The 18,610-nt window shown below is 42.0% G+C and overlaps 1 protein-coding gene across 4 annotated transcripts in view; it reads left to right on the plus strand.

The window, feature by feature from the left end:
* Window positions 1-18,182, plus strand: part of TEDC1 (tubulin epsilon and delta complex 1) — a 73,175-nt gene extending 54,993 nt beyond the window's left edge. For all 4 annotated transcript variants that reach the window (XM_040610467.1, XM_040610470.1, XM_040610468.1 and 1 more), the window contains one exon: window positions 17,305-18,182. In XM_040610467.1, coding sequence (XP_040466401.1) covers window positions 17,305-17,664 — 360 coding nt within the window. In that variant the 3' untranslated portion in view covers window positions 17,665-18,182. The remainder of the gene's footprint in view (window positions 1-17,304) is intronic.
* Window positions 18,183-18,610: the final 428 nt, after the last annotated feature.

Raw genomic sequence — 18,610 nt, forward strand, 5'->3', positions numbered from 1 at the left:
AAAAAAAAAAAAAAAAAAAAAAGTTGAGTTGAAAAGGCACAGGGATGGGAAGCAATGGTGACCCAAGCTGTGAAAGGGTTTCTCTGTGAGGAAATCTACTACAAGGAGCCCCTGCCTAGGTAAAAGAGGAGAGAATGAAGAGGGGCATCACGCTTCTGATGCTCCTTTTCATGATGGGTGAACCTTGAGGGAATTACTGGGCAAATTAATGAAGAATGAAACCATTGTTAAGCAAGAAATACGGAAAGTATTCTCTGGTCAGGAAAGTCCTTCAGTCGCAAACTACTGGAGTTCAGGAAGTTGTGTCTTCTAGTGAGGTATTGTTCCATGTTTGTCTGGTCCTAAACTTATTCCCTAGCTGTTTGCTATTGAAGACTGTCAGACATACTGCTGGGTTAGAGTGAACCTTGATATAACAAGGTACAGTTGCTCTTCCTTTACATCCAGTTTTGAGCATCATAATTCAGAAGAGAAACTGGGGAGAGTCCAGACGAGAAAAACGAAAGTCATCGTAAGTCTGGAACATAACGTCTTTATGTTAAAAATGGAAAGACTGAGCTGAGGTATATGGTTCTTTGGATATGAAGAAGTTTTCTCTGGGGGAAAGATTTTTATTTTTTTCCCCATGTCCTCAATGAATGGGACAAGACTGGATGTAAACTGCAACACAGACATTCAAATTAGATACTAAGGAAAAAAATCATACTTTTTTTTTGTGTGCAGACCCTGCACAAAACAGGTTATGCAAACATCTGTCAGGGATGGCTGAAGAAGAGTTGGTTGTGCTCTAAGGCTGTGGCTTGGGCTTGAAAATCTGGAAGTCTCTCACTTGCGATGGATTGATTTATTTTGGATAGAAATATTTCAGGTGTGTTACAGTCGTTGCTGTGCCACAGTGCCTGGTTTGTACCGCTGTACACAGCTGCTTGTTATTCAGGATGTGGGGTTAGGGTTTATGTGTCTATTTGTTGCAAGCTTGATCATTTGCACACTGTGATTCTGGTAGTTAAAATTATCAAAGTTTTTTAAAATTCAGCAACTTATTTTGCTCCTTTTCTTTTGCTTCTTTCTTTCTTTCTTTCCTTATTTTTTTTTGTTTGTTTCTGCCTGCCTCTGCTCTTTCTTTGGTTATGTGCTTAGAATGACCCTGAAACCATTTCCGCTTTCAGGGACATTCACTAGAAGACATCTGAATGTTGCCATGGGATTTGGGTGATTTGTGAAACCCTGATTAATGCGACATTTTAACTGATATCCATCTCTAGGCAGCAATGTGTTCAGTATCTTGGAGGAGAAAAGGCATATGACAGAGGTGTGATCTGAATATGTGGCTTTCTTATTGTTAGCTTTGTTCTTTTCCATGCAGTACTGGCCAAATAATTACCATTTCTTTGACACTTCGGGGATTTGTAAATGATCAAAAAGTTGAGTGAAATAGTTAAGCTTTAAAAATGTTTCTCCTCTTAGAAACAAACTTAACTGTAAAAGATGAAATCTCCTAATTCCACAAGAGAACTTGTTTGCTTGTTTGCTTTTTTCCTTTCTGAATATTCCCTGTTATTTACCTCTCTATTTGAAAGGGGGATTTGATTTCAGTCTGTTTAAACATTTGGCATCCACAAGCTGGAATGCAGAGTATTTGACTTCAAATGGTGATCATTTCAGTTTTCATCACATAAATGCTCACACCATACTGGGCTTTTGTTAAATTTGGGGTATTGTATTTTGTGATCCTCTGTGTTGACTAGCATTTGAAAGCAAGCCAGATGCCTCTGAGATGGCAGTATGATGGGATGGAGCTTGCTCATGCATGCCCCTGTTAAGCGTGGCCCAGAAAGGTTTAGAGCCATTAATCTGAGCTTAAATACGTGATTTCCACACCACAGTCCTCTCTAGAAATGGTGGTGGCTGTGCTTGCGTGCTTGGCTCATGTTATGCCTGGAGTACCCAGAGCCGACGCTTCAAGAGGTTGTAATGATGGTGGAAGAGCATGCTGAAACCTGCATTTTGTCTTTATTTCTGTGTTTTTCTCCTGATCAGTCACCTCCCCTTCTGTTCAGTAACCTCTGACGTTCCCAAACCATTGCACCTGCGTCCTTGGTAGGGCTGAGGGGATGCAAGGCTGCCCGTTTCAAAAGAAATGCCCTTTGGAATTTTAATGTGTTGGGAAGGGGCTGTATGGGACAAGGATGTTTTGTTTTCTCTTGGTAGGGAGAGGGTAGGTGCAGGGGTGGTCAGTGGTGGTGGCAGGAATGGTCTGGGACACCCCATCAAGTGCAGATGGTGGGGACTGAAATGTAGAGAGGCTTTCATTCCATCCCAAGAGTCCTGTGCTTCACTCAGACTTTTTGCCACTACCAGCTCATCACAGCACACTGCTGGAAACCTTGTAGAGTCTAATAAAAGGGGATTTTTTTTTTTTTGTAAGGATCTTACATTTATAAAAGACTGAATCATTTTTGATGCACTTTGGTGTAAGGCTTTACTATTTGAAGTAGGGAAGCAGCTCCAGAGGCTGATGCTGAAACATAGTCCTACATCCTTCTGGTTTGGGTTGGTTTTTTTTTTTTTGTTTTTCTTACTGAAGTTGAGTTGAATTTTATCTACCCGAACAAGTACACTTCCACAGTTTTTTTTCTATATGCCTCATAAGGAACTGGAGGGGAGCAGGAGGAGCTGTGGGTACCCTCGTAGCATGGCCACCAAGCACTAGCAGTGGCTATGTGACTAACCTGCATGAAAATAAAAACTTGGTGCAGTGTATGCATGTGGGTGAGGGAAATAAGAAGGCTCATTGTTTTCTGCACTGTGTGAATGCTGAGGAGCACTGGTGGGGGCTGGACTGGCTCCTGGTGTGCTGTGTTCCTCCCTGCACCGGTGCGGGGCTGGGTTGTGTTTCTGCTGCCTTAAACCCAGGAATTGTGGCAAAGGGACAGCTGAGCTCTCACAGAAGAACTCTCATAGCTCACTTTTTAAAGCAGACTATTCACATTGCATTTTTGCTATTTCTGCTGTTCATTCTAGTTCTTTGGGCTTTCTGCTAATATGAAGATGTTAGTGTAGCGAGTAGTTAATTATCCAGGCTGTCTGGGGTGCAGGAAGCGGAGGAGTGGTAGGGAACAGTTCTGTGCCGATCTATTTCCTCAGTCAGCACGTTCCCTTCCGCTGCCCCTTCCCCAGTCCCAGAGTGTGTCTGTGTTCCACTTTGTGTTTGCAAACCTCCATCTGGAGCACTGAGCAGCTGTCAGTAGAGCTTTTCATGCAAAAAGAAATTGAAGAACTAGCAAGGCCAGAGAAGTAGCTTTTGGAAATGCATGGTTGGCTGGGTTGGCTGGACCCGGATGCCTGGGGTAAGGGGCGCAGACCCAGAGAGATCAACAGAAACATCCATCAAAAGGAGCAATGGAGGACATGGGCAGGAGGATGGCAAGGACAGACAAGGCTAATGCCTTTTATGTGTAGTTCTTATTTAGTTAAATGTAGGATTAAATTTGTTGCTGATGGAATTGCCATGGTATTAGCAGATTTAGGTTATTAGAAAGCACGCATCTGCTGTAAACAGTAGGAAGTAAGATCCTAATGCTTCTTTTCGCTTTTTGCCCCTGTATTTTCTTACATTGGTTTTTGTCACTCGTCAATATCCCTAGCAGGAGATCTGAGGCTGCTTGCTTTTGGTAAGTGCCTGTGGAGATGCAAGTGATTGTTCCTGGAGGGCAGTGTGCTCTCTCTTGTGCTGGAAGGAGGAAAGAAACCACCTTCATGCATTGGTTCTCTGAACAGCAGGATCTTGCATTTGTGTTAGACCTGAAGCCCCTAGTTACTCTGGTTTAAAACTGGCATGCATGTGGAAAGTTACTGCAGGTAAGCAGAGCCGGGACACTTTTGAGAGAATCTTGCTTCTGAGAACTCTGTGCAGGTTGGTCAGACTTGAATAGTCAGTTAAGCTTGCAGCATACAGGGAGATGAAAAAGATAAGTATTTATTCTGCATTTGCAGATGCAACTTGCTGTGAGATTGCTGAATGAGTGCTGAACTGTGTGAGAGATGGAGAGACTCTGTGTACCAGTTGCTACATCAGCAAACTGATTTCAAACACACAAAAACTGTAACTGAAAATAAATTACCTAGCCTGACATTTTTTGCGGGGCTTATGTATTCTAAAAGACTCCAGGCTCCTTAGGGAAGAGAGAAACATTAAAAACTTGCGTGCCGTCTCCTGTTCTGTATGCAGAACTCTGGGATTTGAAGTAAGCGTGGGTGAAAGTTTTTCTTGCTTTCCAAAAGATGCGGTTTTCCCTTCCTTTGTCGAGATACAGAATGTTTGCTCAGGTGACAGGATCAGTTCAAGTATAATCAATAACTCGTTTTAATATTTTACTCACATTATTTGCCAAGATGTTGGATACTGACCAAGGCAATGAAACATGTAGTAAATGCAGCTGAAGAATTATACTCAAATTTTAGATGAGCTTTATTTAACAATAAACTGTAAAAAACCCTATTCCAATGAGAGAACGTGTTTTGCAGCCACTGTAAATGTTTTAGTGCATTTTAAAGAAATAAGTATAGTACTTAGGTTCTCACAGTTAAAATGCACAGTAAAACAGGGATGAAGATGAGGAATGCCTGTAGGGCTCAGATGTGCAAGGTATATAAGATTGCAGGTCCCAGCATTGCCTCTGTCTTTTTGAATGGGAAAAGCTTGGAGGCTGATGGGTGGGATTTGAGGTGACCACAAGGTTGCTGGATTACGAGACTCTCTTGCAAGCGGTGAGCCACTGCAACAAATGTTGTCCTCCACAAGGGCAGTATTTTGGGAACATAGCTAATTCTGGCTGACAGAAGCCATATTAAACACCATAGCCAGTGGCTGTTTTTCAGAGCAGCTCTACCTGAAACACTGTTACTGTGTTTTACAGAACCTTTCAGAGAGGGTTTTGGGGACACTAACTTCCAGGAGGTATCTGACTTGCTTTACAGCTCCAGGCAGACTGTTGGGACAGGTTCTTCCTCTGACAGTAGGAATTAGCAGCATTGCATACTTTGCAGTACTACCTGATTTTTAGGTAAGTTGATAGAGGTGCTTTTAGAAGGCCTGTTTGCATTCATGCATTCAAAGCTTAACCTGAAACGGCTTTTTTTTTCCTTAAAACCTTGGCCTTGTTCTCTCAGTTGTCTGCCCTGAAATTGAGTGTACTTGATCGTAAGAGAAAAAAGCATCCAACTCATTTCTGTGTCTGTCCCTTGTACTTGTAGAAGAGCTGACATAAAAGTGTATCTGTAATTTAGTGTTGTCACATCTCTTCTTCCCAGCCAGAAATGCATCTAAATGAAGCTTTAGCACACTACTGAGCTCAGAATTTTGACTTTTAATTCTTCATTTCGTCAGCTCTCTCAAAGCCCTGAGAGCTGTTTGTTCTCGCCGCCCCCCCCCCCCCCCCCCCCCCGTTTTTGCAGGCTAGCCATAGGACCCAGCCTTTGCTGCAAGAGTCACAGTGACCATTCAGGCAGTTCCACATCCACCTACAGCTGCTACTCACTGTCAAAACTGTGAGCTAATAAACTGCTGAATGTATTTTAAGAGTAGTGGCATTAGATAAGGTCTGCTTTTTCACTGAAACTCTGAAAATGCTTTATGTAGACTGTTCTCCAGCTGAAAGTTAAAACTTCCTTTGCCTCCTCATGCCATAGTTGTGGATAGGCTGGGCTGCTGGAGTGACCTTTGCTGCTCTGGGTGCACCATTCCTGCCTCCCCCAAAAGCAGGGAGAAGAGCTGCAGGGCTGGGTGCTGGTGGAGGTTCTGCAGGAGTCATGCAAAGCCCCTGGAGGGGACAGGGGAGTGTTTTCTAACTGAAAACTAAACCAGTTTTGGGGTGAAGAAATTCCCTAAAAGTTGTGGTTATGGGTTTTTCATTTTTGTTTTCATTTTCCTACTAATTTTTGCTTAAGAAAGACCTTTTCCTGAAAATTTGTATGACTAGGTAGTAATACCTTTCTCTCATCTGTGTGTTCTAGGAGTGTTTGTATAAACGTTCCATTGTTTGGCTGTGTATACAGGAACTACTGTTTGAATTTGTTTCAATCCTGTTCTCCTAGAGCAGGGCAATACAGGGAAGTGCAAGTCACAAGCAGCACTCTGTTCCTAGTGAAAGTGGCTGCTTTCATGTTGCACAGTGATAAAGCTCTGCTGAACACAAAGTGGGACCCTCCAAGCCTCTGCAAGCCACTTAGATCTGAGATGATACATCATCAGTGTTTGTCTCTGCTGCCCAAGATAAAAGTTTGGAAGAACAAATTGAAAAATAAGTGAGCAATTTATTATATGAAGCAATACATGTCTGTTGCCTTCCTTTGTAATTTGTAGTTGTCAGGGTCTTTTTCAAAGTAGCACTGCAGCCTTTTTGCAAGTGTCTAAATTACTTACACTGACATACCCTGGTTTTCATATCGTATATTTTCAGTATGTGCCTATTAGTGCATTAATTTGTGTGATCTTCTAATTCAAAGATTTTGAAAAGTCTATAGAGATAAAACTGCAGTTAAAAAGAAATTCATTATAAAAGGCTGGGCTGTTGGAATGGTATTTTTTTTTATTACTGTAGAATGCTGAAGACTTATAATTTGGAGGAGGAGATAGGTATTATCTCTTATTCCCTGTGGTGTGCATTGGGAATTGTGTAGCATTTGGACCTTCACAAGTCTGAACTGTGTCTCCTTATAGTCAATGGTAAAGTATCTGCAAGTGTGACGCTCCTGCCTGGAGTTATCCCACCCTCCTGAGAGCAGCAGGACCATACTGGGTGGCCAGGTTGCATATCTTCTTGGGAAGTAGCTGAAGAGGTTTAGATAAGCTCCTGGCTCCAGAGCACGGTGATTCTGGGCCATCTTGTTGTATGCTGTTGCTGTTGCTTCACGTCTGCTCTTTTTGTACTGGCATCACTGACATCCTTTTTACCTGAATAGAGGTAATGCAGAAATTACTGATTTCTTTGAAGACCATTTATTATTTTAAGACTTGTCCCTGGCTGGTTCTTCCCACAGAGTTGCTGCAATACAATAATCACATTATATTTCTGACTCCCACCTGTTTTGGTTTTTTTTTTTCTTTGAGCTTTAACCACTGGAAAAGCAAATTACTCATGCCAAAACCTCAGGAACAGAGATTTCAGAAAATATCCATATGACAAGAAACTTTTTTTGTAGCTTTGTGGAAAAGGGATGTATCTCCTGAGGCTTTTAGCCTAGCTGCCTTCGTTCTGGGCTGTTTGCCTCGGATATGTCCTTCAGCAATCCAACCCAAAGGCTGTCCTTGAAGCAGCTGCCTCTCTGTGCATCTCTTCAATGGCAGGATCCAGCGTAGTTCTGTCACATGAGGAGAGCCGGGTGAAGCCCTTGCTGTAAGCAGGTCTGCTCACACGGGCTCATAGCACAGCAGTCACAGAGTTCAGTTGCTTTTAGGCCTAAGAGGATTAATTTCTCTTTTGCTTTGCCTGTGTGATAGATATATTTGTAGGCTCAGCAAACAGGCAGTGGTTTTATCAGTCATGTGCTTTTGTGCTTTGTGTTAATATTTGGAGGTATATTTTGTGTTTTCCTGGTAAAGACCCTGAAAAATCTTTTATGTTGTTCTTTTCCTGTTTCTTAAACCTATATCCTTTTTCCTTTATCTTAAGCTAAACTGATTTTTCTGACTCCTATCAATGTGGTATTTAGATACAGAAGTCTAAATACAGATCCATTCAATTATCTTTTAAAAAAAACAACCCCAAAACAAACAAGAAAACCCCCAACACAACCCCCAAACCAAACAAAGCCAACAGATATGTTATCCATTCAGTCAAGATCAGGTCAGTCTTTTTTATGAAATTATCTCATTCTAATGCTTTAATTAACTTCTAACTTTCAATTACTGTGCTTCCTCACCATCTAAAAGCTTTCCATTGGAGGACAGCGTGGATGTTGTTCTGGAGGCTTGCAAAGCGCAGTATTCAATGTGTGATAAAAGGAAGCACAGAGCAGCAGTGCCTGTTGGATGCACCTATGTGCGTTCCTGGTATTAAAACTAGAGTTTTTCCTCAGAGGACTCCTCCCCCAGTTAAAAGATGACTTTCTATTCCTAGATAAAATATGTAGTTGCCTCTCTGTGGCTTCCCTGTCAGTTTGTTTTGGAATGACAATAGGGTGGGCCCAGGAGCTAGCATTTTGAATAGTGAAAGTCTTTAAAATGCATAAGATGGAGATGCATACATTCCTCTCTAATTGCAGGAAATTGCGAATCCCAGCGAAGTTTGGAATGCAGCTGCTTGTATAATTACATCTTCTGTCAGTTGCTGTAGCTCAGCTTTACAACCCTTCTAAAATGTCTTCATAGTTTATGGTACAAATAATGCCCTTTATTAATATTACTTTGGGATCACCCCTTTCATTTATTCACCACCAATGGCAAAGGCCTAAGATTTTTCCTCTTGTTGAACTATAATAATGAATGTTAGAAATTATTATTTAAGGTGACATTTTTCTCTAGCTGCTATAATTGTTAAGCCAAAAGAAATTATTTAAGTTTCTTACTATTGCTGGGGTTTGGGTTTAATAAGAAACCCCCATGCATGTACCTCAAACCGGTTTGATCTGCCTACAGCATCAGATTTTGGGTATGTGCAAACCTTTCCATTTCACGTCCTTATGAAATAGAAGGTAATGGTAATGGGTCATGGAAAAGTTGTTAGGTTATTGGCAGCTAGGTGTTGCTGTCAGCTACTGGTCATAAAATTACAGATAAGATACAGATCACAGTTCAGAGCTTAATTAAATGTGCTGGCCCCACTTACACCACCATTGCAACTGGAAAATGGTTGAGAGGTTGGAAAGGATTAAAGGAAGGGTAATAAAGGAATTACTTGATCTGGCTTCCTGAGAGGTCAGAAAAGCATGATTTAACCAAGGGAATGTTATAACTGGATCACGTTCTGCAAGTTCTGAGACAGAAGTGCAGTTCTGAGGGTGTAAGACTTTAGGTGAAAGATAGTATAAGAAGACCCAGTGGCTGAGGTGGGACTCACTGAAAAGGGGCATATTTTTAACCATAAATACATTTCACTGCTGAGATAACACAGTGATAAGCGTAATTTCTTAAACTGCTAGATCCTGTGTTTAAAATACCAAAATTGTATGTTTCTAAAAGAGACCCTGTAACTCACTAAAATGTAGTAGAACACCGCAGAAATTGCTAGGTGAGATACTGTAGCCTGTGCTTTGTGGTTAGGTTAGGCTAATCAAACAGTTTATGACTTTAAATCCATAAATGCATGAGCATTGCTATTAAATGGGCTATTTCAGAAGAACATCAAGTCTCTTTGTGTACAATCAAGGATCTCACAAGAAGAAAGAGACCTCATTTAGGCAGGACAGTGTGGGAAGTGTTCAGCTATTAAAATAGAAAATGATGGTTTCCAGCGTTTTTAACTGGTTACTCTTCAGTGTGTAGAAATTGCTGCAGAAAATTAAAAACCTTGAAAGCTTACAGCAAAGAAGCTTGATTCAATGAGACAAGTTTTATAGAGCTGCAGTACTAACTCTATAACTTTCTTGGAGGTTTGAAATTGCATTTGGGCAAGTTAGTATAAGACATGAATTTGAAATTAGTCGGGGTTTTTTTTATAGTAAAACACCTGCTTACTCAGTGTTGTATTGTTTGCAGAACAGCTGATTGCAGATATTGCTTTTGCTTTAATTTGTGTTGTTGTTTTTTTTATAAGCAGTAAATGCCTTTAGGTGTTTTTCTGAAGGTTGGGGGTCTGCTTTTCTTGGAAGTCACTGTTCTTCGTAGGCTCTGCAGGGTCCTGTTCCCCCCTGCTCACTAATTATTCCCAGAAGTAGGAGCTGCAGGATCCGAGTTTTCCATCACTTTGGCATTCACAGCATCCCTTGAAATGGTGCCTTTCTCTGCTTCTCTGAGGCTGAATGGGTCACTGTCTATAGCTATGGAAGGAAAACATTTGTCATACACGTAACCATGATTGTTCAAAAAAAAACCAAACAAACAAACACTTTTGTTAAAAGAAACTGGCCCCCTAGCCAAACTATTACTTGTTTATTGTTACAGAAGTGTAAAGCCCTTGCCATACTTATGTGTGAAAAAGGGTTTATTTTTATGCCTTTGGGGACACACAAGCACACAAAACACTTGGGTTATTCATAACTGTTCAGTTCTATACAGAAAACAGTGACAAACATGGACAGCAACAGTGTTGGCTTGTTCAGTTCTTGCTACCTCTAATGATGTTTGAAACAAACTCTGCTTGGGGATCTTCTTTCACAAACAGGCCATGGTGCGTGTTTTTCAGTGCTGCTCTGTGTGCAGCAAGGTACAGAATGCATATTGTATAGCCAGGAAATTGTTGTATAGGAGCACAAAGAGGTTGTGGGTGGGAATTGTGGGATCCCTATCCCTGTGGCTATTTTTATTTTATTCCACTTCTATTTAATGCTTGCAGATCTTTATGCTGTGCTTATAGTGGACTCTGCTTTTCCCCCTTCTGTGTTATTGATACTTTTTGCTTATTATTTTATTTTGCTCTCTTCCCTTGTGTACTTGGTGCTGACAAGGAGAGCTTTCTTAAAAGTAGACTGCAAATCCCTCTCTGTCCTGTTTTCTGTATCCCAGATAGACTGTCAGCTGGAATTGCAGTTCTGTAAGGTTTTTCTCAGGGGGTGGGAGGTGGCGGTGGTGGGATAAACCCTAGATATAAACTAAGACAGGAAAAGGTATAAATAACGATCATTTATGAAGTGTTATTCAGGCTTGTACTGATTAAAGACAAGCGTTTGCAAGGTTCAGCCCCTGGACTGATCTGGAATCCAGTCTGGAAACTTAAAATTCCTAAACTAGCCTTAATTTGCCACGCCTGGTTTCCAGCACTCAGCTGTCAGGATTTCTGCGTAGCATCCATGCTGGCAGTCTCTGAGCGATGCCAGTATCCCCGTGCTTGTCCTGCTTTCATTTTTTACTTATAGATCTTTATCTATAATTCGTGCTTGTCTGTTGATTGGGAGTCTGCTCATTATACATGGAGACTGAGAGCTCTGGGCAGCTCCTCTAGCCTGGAGAACATCTCTTAGGGCTCGTGCTTGGGATATTGTGGTGTGCTGGAGAGCCATTTGGAGCCAGGCAGGTGAGTGCACCATCTGACCTGGCAGGTCTTTTCTATTTCTGCAGTCTGGCCCCTCATTCATCATACATTTCCAAGCATGTACTATTTCACTGCACCCTTTTCAACTCCCCAGGTACAGAGGGCCATCTTAGATGTGGTAGCTTTAAAATAAAGCTTGGAAATGAGCTTAGGAATAAAAGAATTCTGCAAGTCAAATGCTGTTTGGCATTTTCAGAGGAACCAGATGAGTTTATGAAAGGTGTTGGGTGATTATGCCATGATAGCAAAGGCAGTATGACTTGGTGGCTTGCATATTGCATCCATTTATATTACCTAATTTCCTTTCATTCCCGAATCCAAAAAGACAAGATCTGAGATTTTTCTGTTTTGTTCCTTGTGACTCAGAGAACAAAGGAGCAGGCTGCACTGTGTTTTCCAGCAAAGGCAGGCATCGCAGTTTGTAGCATCTGTATAGAATGGCAAGAATAATTTGTATTTCATGCTGTATGCATATGGGGGCCTGTCCCTATTTGTAAGAGAAATACAAGAGAGAATGAGTGGACAGATAGGACTGAAGGCAGAAAATGTGCCATTTCTAGGCTTGTGTAGTTTGTTTTTCTGAACAATACTGTCATTACAGCCATTTCTACAAAACTCCTAGAAGAAGTTGAAGAGACTGTGATTTAAGTATAATGACATGATTCTGGTCTTTATCATCCACTTCAAAAGGAACTCCAACAATTTGGTTTGCTGCTCCTTACTCGAAGCTGGCAACAACGCGATCATAAAATGGAAATACTCCTGCTGCATTTTAAACTTCCTCTTTAGCTAGTGGCTTCCTTCAAGTATGTAACTGAGAGGCAGAGCATTCATTTGTTTTCCGAGGCTTTCAGGTTGACGTGTGAAGTTTTAACAAGCTGAATGTTGACTTCCAGTATTTGGAAGATTGTCACTTTTGTTAGGTCATTGCTGGGAATGATTTAAATAACGTGATGTGGTTATCTAGACGTCATAGCACCTCCTTGGCATGTCTTGCATGTTGGTAAAATTCTTTCCAAATATGTTTGCATCCAGCTTGCTTCTTAGCAGAAAAAGAACCGTTTTGTGAATATTTTTACTGCACTTTTCATTAGTGAGCTGTTAAAATTCTGAGTTAGATTAGCCTCTTGGGGATGTTTGAGCCATACAGAATGAGACATAAGGCTCTGGGAAGCTTGTTGCCAGCAAGGTGCAGGCAAATGTGAGGGAGCTGAGGAAACCACAGTGGTAATTATGAAGGGCTGGAAGGTCTCCTCTTTGAGGAGAGATCAAATGAGCTACATGTGTAGGTCATCTAAGCAGTTGATAAAGTAGACCTCCCCATGATGGGCAACTGAAAGACTGGGACTGTCGATGCGACAGAATTAGCACATGCCTAGAGGAGGTGAATTTGCGTAATACTGTTCTGGCCTCCAAACTGTGAAACATGCAAAGAAACTGGAAGGCAGCTTGTTTATTAAAATGTGTGACACATTACCTTTTCCATGATTTGCCCATTGAACTCATCGGTATAAAATTTGTTTAGCACCAGAAGGTTCCCGTGACTGAAAACAGCTGAGATAGCTGTCTGGATGAAAAGAACAGCCAGTAGTATCTTCAGTTAGAAGACATTTCAGAGAAAGTGGGGATGAGGAAGTGCTGGAGAAGTTAGTCATGTATGTAGGCATTTGCTGGCTTGAAGTCTCTCTTGTGCATCAGTGCGTAAGTTAATCCTCCATGGAGGGGATGGAGCCAAGGTACCTGCTCAGCCTTTTTTTTGGATATGCCTCACCTCACTGCCCCTTTCCAACTCTTTTTCCGTTTTGGCTGGGCCGTTTTCAGCCTGAACATTTTTGGAAATGCAGCATCGGTGTTGGCACTGTCTCTGGGGAGGTGGGAAATCCTTTCCACACTTCAGGGATGTCTTGCCTGGATTAATTCTGCCATGTCAGGAACTGGAGGCCACCTGTCTCCTCTGCCCACCCTCCAGCCGACGTTGAAGAGATCTGTTTTATTCTAGCGCTTAGTACTTGGCATATTCCTGCGTGTGAATCTGCCAGCAGCGTCTGTGCACACTGCAACCCTTCACACTGTGCCACGTTTGGGAAGGGCAGCACAGGCTATCTGTCACTTCGGTCCCTTTTCAGTCTGTGATTTAAGATGCTGTACTCCAGTCTGCAACTACACTAGCTCATTGGCTTCTGCTTAGCACATGAAAATTATTCTAGTTTGCCCTTTAGCTTTTAATTACCTTTTGAAAACCTAGGGTGGTCTTTTGGTAGACTTGAGTTATTTTGATGGAAACAATCTAGGAGCACTTGGGGCAGTTTGGCCACTGTCCTGTCCCAAACAGTGGTTGGTGACATGGTGAGGTGAAGAGCTACAAGGAACCCAGTAGGAGTATTTGCCTCAGTGTACACTCATGGCATCTGTCCATCTGCAGCCCTCATAAGGCTGATGAGGACACTTGTGTGCCATGGGAGGTTCTTGCTAGCTTATCAAAGTCTTGAGAGTGTGAAACCTGGTAGGGTACACTGACCCTGGAGCGTGTAGAGGGACGGCGTGCTTCCATGAACTCAGTTACAGTGCCTGTGAGTGACTGCTCCGTTGTGCTGTTGTGAACAGCTAACCAGATCAGCACTCGCTGCAGAGCAGGGTATGTTTCAGTTGGAAGATGTTGATTCTTCATCAGTTGATTCTGTCAACGTTTGTTGTGGTTTTTCGCAAAATGCATGGGATCCCTTTGGTATGAGGTTGGTTCTGTGGAAGTGGAAACGATGATGTTGTACTGATTCAGAGAGGATGTGCAGTGGCTGTCAGACGGCACTATGCACCTAATTGGGAATTCACCTTCCAGCTGCTAGATTGAGACTGAAAGGCAGAGCTGTGGGATGGAGATTGGGCAGGCACAAAATGCTGAGGTTCCTAATTACAATATGTTTGTTTAATACAAAGTGGTCTGCTGAGATTGTTTTGCAGTGTAGAATAATCATTGTGTGCTGACTAATGGGAGACAGCAAGCTGTTAAAGAGCATCAATTAACCGTACAGGAAGAGGTTATTGAGTATTTTCACAAGTGTTCAGGATGTGAAGAATAAAGAATATTACTTGAGGGTATCCCTCAGAGATTTTTAGCTATTGAAATCTACAAACCACAATCAGAGTATCTGTGGACATACATAGGTTGCAGAGCTTACCAGGAGGAACACTGGAAAAAGGAACCTGGAGCTAGCTTTCCAGCTCCAGATTGTGCTGATACGAAATAAAGAGCGCTTTGGTAAACTTGTTCTCTTATTTCATATTCATTACTCTGAAAATTTCCCCTGTTAAATTTATCTAATGTTGTCCCAGGAAATATTAGTTCTCTTTACAGAAGATAGCGTGTGCAGTGCCCTTCTGATACTCGGATGTCAGAATTTGTTATATTTCTGCTTCCCCGAGTGCTGAACTGCAAAGCTGTTGTGCTTGTCCTTACAGCTGCTCCTGCTTCAGCGTAGTAATTCCTGTTCCTGCTATTGCTATGAGTTAGAACTCAGTGCACTTAGTCCTGAGAGGAGCATGCTCTTCCATTATGTGTCCTGCACAATAGACAATAAAATTCTCCAATTTTGGCTGTTGGAGAGTATGAAAACCTATGTTTCATTAGGAATACCTTTATACAGCCCTACTAGTATTCTGCCTGAGTGTAATGTAAAAAATAAAAACCATTGTGGGCTCTGTTTGCTGAGTGATATTTTTTTTTTTCCCCCATCCTGGATTCCAGTGTTAAATCCACTTTGTGCAAACATAATTTTCCATTTATTCACTGGGAGTGGGGAGACCAGATAACATTGAATCTATTTATTTTTTCAGTTTTGTTTCTTCAAAAGTGGTGTTGGAGAATTTGGCCTCAGATATTCTTGTAGCCAGCAGCCAGAGAGGGATGTCCTGGGATTCCTTGGGGATTATGATAAAGAGGGACCCTAGGTTCTTGGACAAGGGCAAAGATAGACTTCTGTTGGCTTCAACTCTCTATTCACATGCCTTAATCAACAGAGGTCTCCTTTAACAGATGGTTCTGCATCGATAAAGCCTTTAATGTGTTAGGGAAAATTCAGAGAAATTTACTCCTTTTCTGATTTGATTGATTTTCTTAATCTTTTTTTGAGTGGGGGTGGGGGGAAGAATAACGCATCAGAAGACTGTTGAGAGGATTAATTGCTTGGCTGCAAAACTCACGAAGATACTCTGCAAAAAGATGTGGGATGAGTGAAGCCCTGGTGAAGTTGGTGTCAGTGGGGAAATTTAACTGTGACTGCAGCCCCCATGCCTGCGTGTTTCACACCGTAAGAGAACATAAGTTTGGTCCCCTGTATGTCATAAGCATCTGAATTTGTTTCAGTAGTGAAACCCTCCCTACTGATCTATGGGGGGGGGGGGAATCCTTTTTTCTCCAGATACGGCAGCTGGTTTGACCCTGAGCGGTTGTTGCTCTACAGTGGCAAAGGCGGGGGGGCTTTGCTACCTTAGGACTCTTGTCCTTGCAGCTGGTGCTTTGAGCTCTGATTGATCTCTGGTGCTTCAGAGAGATGCTAACGTATCCCTGACTTTACAGCGAACTTGTCAAAGCCCTAATATGTGAGACACCAATATCTCAATGCAGATTTAAGCCCCGAGGAGTTGTTCAGCTTCACCCACAGCCAGGGAGAGGAGGGTTGCAGAGCAGTTTCAAGGCTGGAAGGGGGGTGTCATTAGCACTGAGCTTGACCTGAGCTGAGCTTTGGCCAAAGGATTCATCCCTGGAGCTGCAATGAAGCATTTCACGGTTCATTATCCTCACAGTAGGAAACAATGTCTTATTCTGAAGCTGAGTATCTAACTCAGATTTTCATCCATTTGATCTTCTTACGGCTTTGTGGGCAGAGTTTGGTCTCTCACCACTTTCTTTTAGGATCTAAAACAAATTATATATGTGTCTCCATGAATGGATTAGTTTGAGCTCTTGATGTTTCATACTATAAGGCTTGTTTTCTGGGCTGTGAGTCATTGGGTGACCTGCCTTTGAATCCTGTTCTCTGTTTCCCTGTGTTTTTTTGAAGCACAAACTCCAGAACTGTGCACAAGTTCCAGGAGAGCTCTGGGATTTGTGCAGGTTGCAGAGGCGGCATCGCTTTTTTGAAACTGCTGCTTTTTGGCTGAGCTGGTTTGGCAGCTTGTTGCCGTAGCAGAAATGGAAAATGCCATTGGACCAAGAACAGTTTCCCTGAAGGACTTAGCAGGGCACCTCTCCTTATGGATGTTTCCTCACCGACAACTATAGTTTTAGATGAGTCACTTAATTCATGTTTAATCCACTAGTAAAATTGGCAAGGCAATTACCATCTTGCAAGTTCTTCAAATCAAATTGTTAGAGAATATGAAATCAAATGCTTTGGAGAAATCCCAGTGTACACAATGGCTTTTATCACTCAGACTGTGATTCTGTCACAAGAGAAGCTTTGTTTTATTGGGCCCTATCTTCAGTGAAAGTGTGCTGCCTGGTACTCATTTTGGTCTTAGCCTCTAGTTCTTTGTCTCTGCTCCATTATTTTCCTTTCTCTATTTTGTAACCCCATAATGAGAATTGAGAATTAAGGAATTTCTAGCTTACAGTTGTCATCCCTACTTTTTAGCATTGCCAAGTACCGAAAGCATTTGCAAACTGAAGTAATACTGTTAATCATGAGGCAATTAATCTGTTATGACAGCATGGTGGCTTAAAGCACAACGGTGATGAAGGTCACTCTGCTGGATCTCCCTTTTTGTTCCATGTGTTTTGCTTTGAAGTCAAACCACCCACTCCTCGGTAAGAGGGAAGTGTGCAGAGCCCTTGTATATTAGTCATCAGTGGAGGGGCTGGTAGACTGTGAATCTGCAAACAAATGGCTACAGGCAGCTTTTTGGTCGCTGAGGCTGGTACCTGATAGAAAGCACATGTTAGCTTAATTCAGTTTTCACTGCCACGCACTTAGGTTTATACTAGCAGTTGGCTCTCTTCTCTTTGGTACATGCTAGCCCAAACATGATATTTTGTTTTGTTTCCTGGCGGGAGGATTTTTTCACAGAAATCTACCATACTCTTCCCTCCCTCCCTTTTTTTTCTCTCTTCTCTCTGCAGGTGAAAATAAGAGAAGAAGAACTACAGAAGGAGGGGTTCTCTACTGCTGCTAAAAAGATACAGGAGAGTGCTGAACTAAAACTGCTAGATCTTACGTGCCTTTGTGCTCCAACAAAAAATAAGATGCATGGTTTGTGCAGACTGGTGTTCAGAAGCAAACATCCTGCCAGCAAAACGGGCTTCAGTAGGTCTGTATCTAAGGAGCCTGTTTCAGCTGTCAGTGCTACAGAGGTGATCAGAGACCTGCAGATGAGAGAGGCCAGCCTGGAGAGAGAGCTGAAACAGCTGCAGGAAGAGTGCAGACAGAGGCTGGATGAAATTGCAGAAGGGTTGGATGGAGTGATTTGTATCTCCCCTTGAAGAGATAAAAGCTGGACTGAGAAGAGCAAAGGAATAGACTGACTTGATCAGAGCACATTGTGCAGCTTGGCATGGGGGAGTACGAGGTGAGGAACCAAATATAATTTCCAATTTTTAAGCCTGGGAATCATAACTTGTTACGGCTTTGTGACTTGCACTGGGGCCATAACCTTGGTGGTTCTTTCTGCAGCCCCTTTATTGCTAACCTTGCCAATTAAATTCTGCAGCAGGCCTTGGTGGGAGTGTGTGTAAATCTCCCTTTTATCTTTCAGTTTTCTAGTTCTTCTGCCAGGCACCAGGCTGTTTTACAGTGCTCAGCTGCTAGGCACAGCACTGAAGTACTAATTGCATTCAGTATTTTCCAGCAAATGGAAGAGTTCATTAGTCAGAAAAATCCAGGTATTGGAGAACATGCAAAGTACCAAGGCTTAGAGAGATTGGAAATGTTCGAGAAAGTGTGCTGGTTTAATTCAGCTGGTTTGCATATTTGTGGCAGCTATAATGCAGTCACCATAAGGCAAAACAAATGCCTAATAATAAATAAAGCAGCACACTGATTTCATTTACTGGTGTGATGCACTTGAAGTAATTGGGTTCTTGAAGAGAACAATCTAGAAACCCATTCCTTCGAGTTATGAGTCACAATGAGATAACTTATGGATCCACTATAGGAAGTTTCTGTAAAATAGAAATATGACCTTAACTTACAAGCTTGAGGAGTCTCCAACTTCTGTCTCTGGAGGCTTCTTCCCCTGGAACATGTGAATGTTTTACACTTTACACTCCATTTCCTACCCTTTTCTGTTTTGCTTTCACCAAGGAATTTTTTTATATTCTGGTTGTACACTTTCAGGAATAAATAAATTCTAAAAAACCAGCTTTCTTTTCATTTGTGAATTGCTATGAGCAATGGGCTTTCCTCCATCTGGATTTCTGTCTACTACCC

The sequence above is a fragment of the Falco naumanni genome, chromosome 11 (genome assembly GCF_017639655.2).
Source record: "Falco naumanni isolate bFalNau1 chromosome 11, bFalNau1.pat, whole genome shotgun sequence".
Taxonomy (NCBI): domain Eukaryota; kingdom Metazoa; phylum Chordata; class Aves; order Falconiformes; family Falconidae; genus Falco; species Falco naumanni.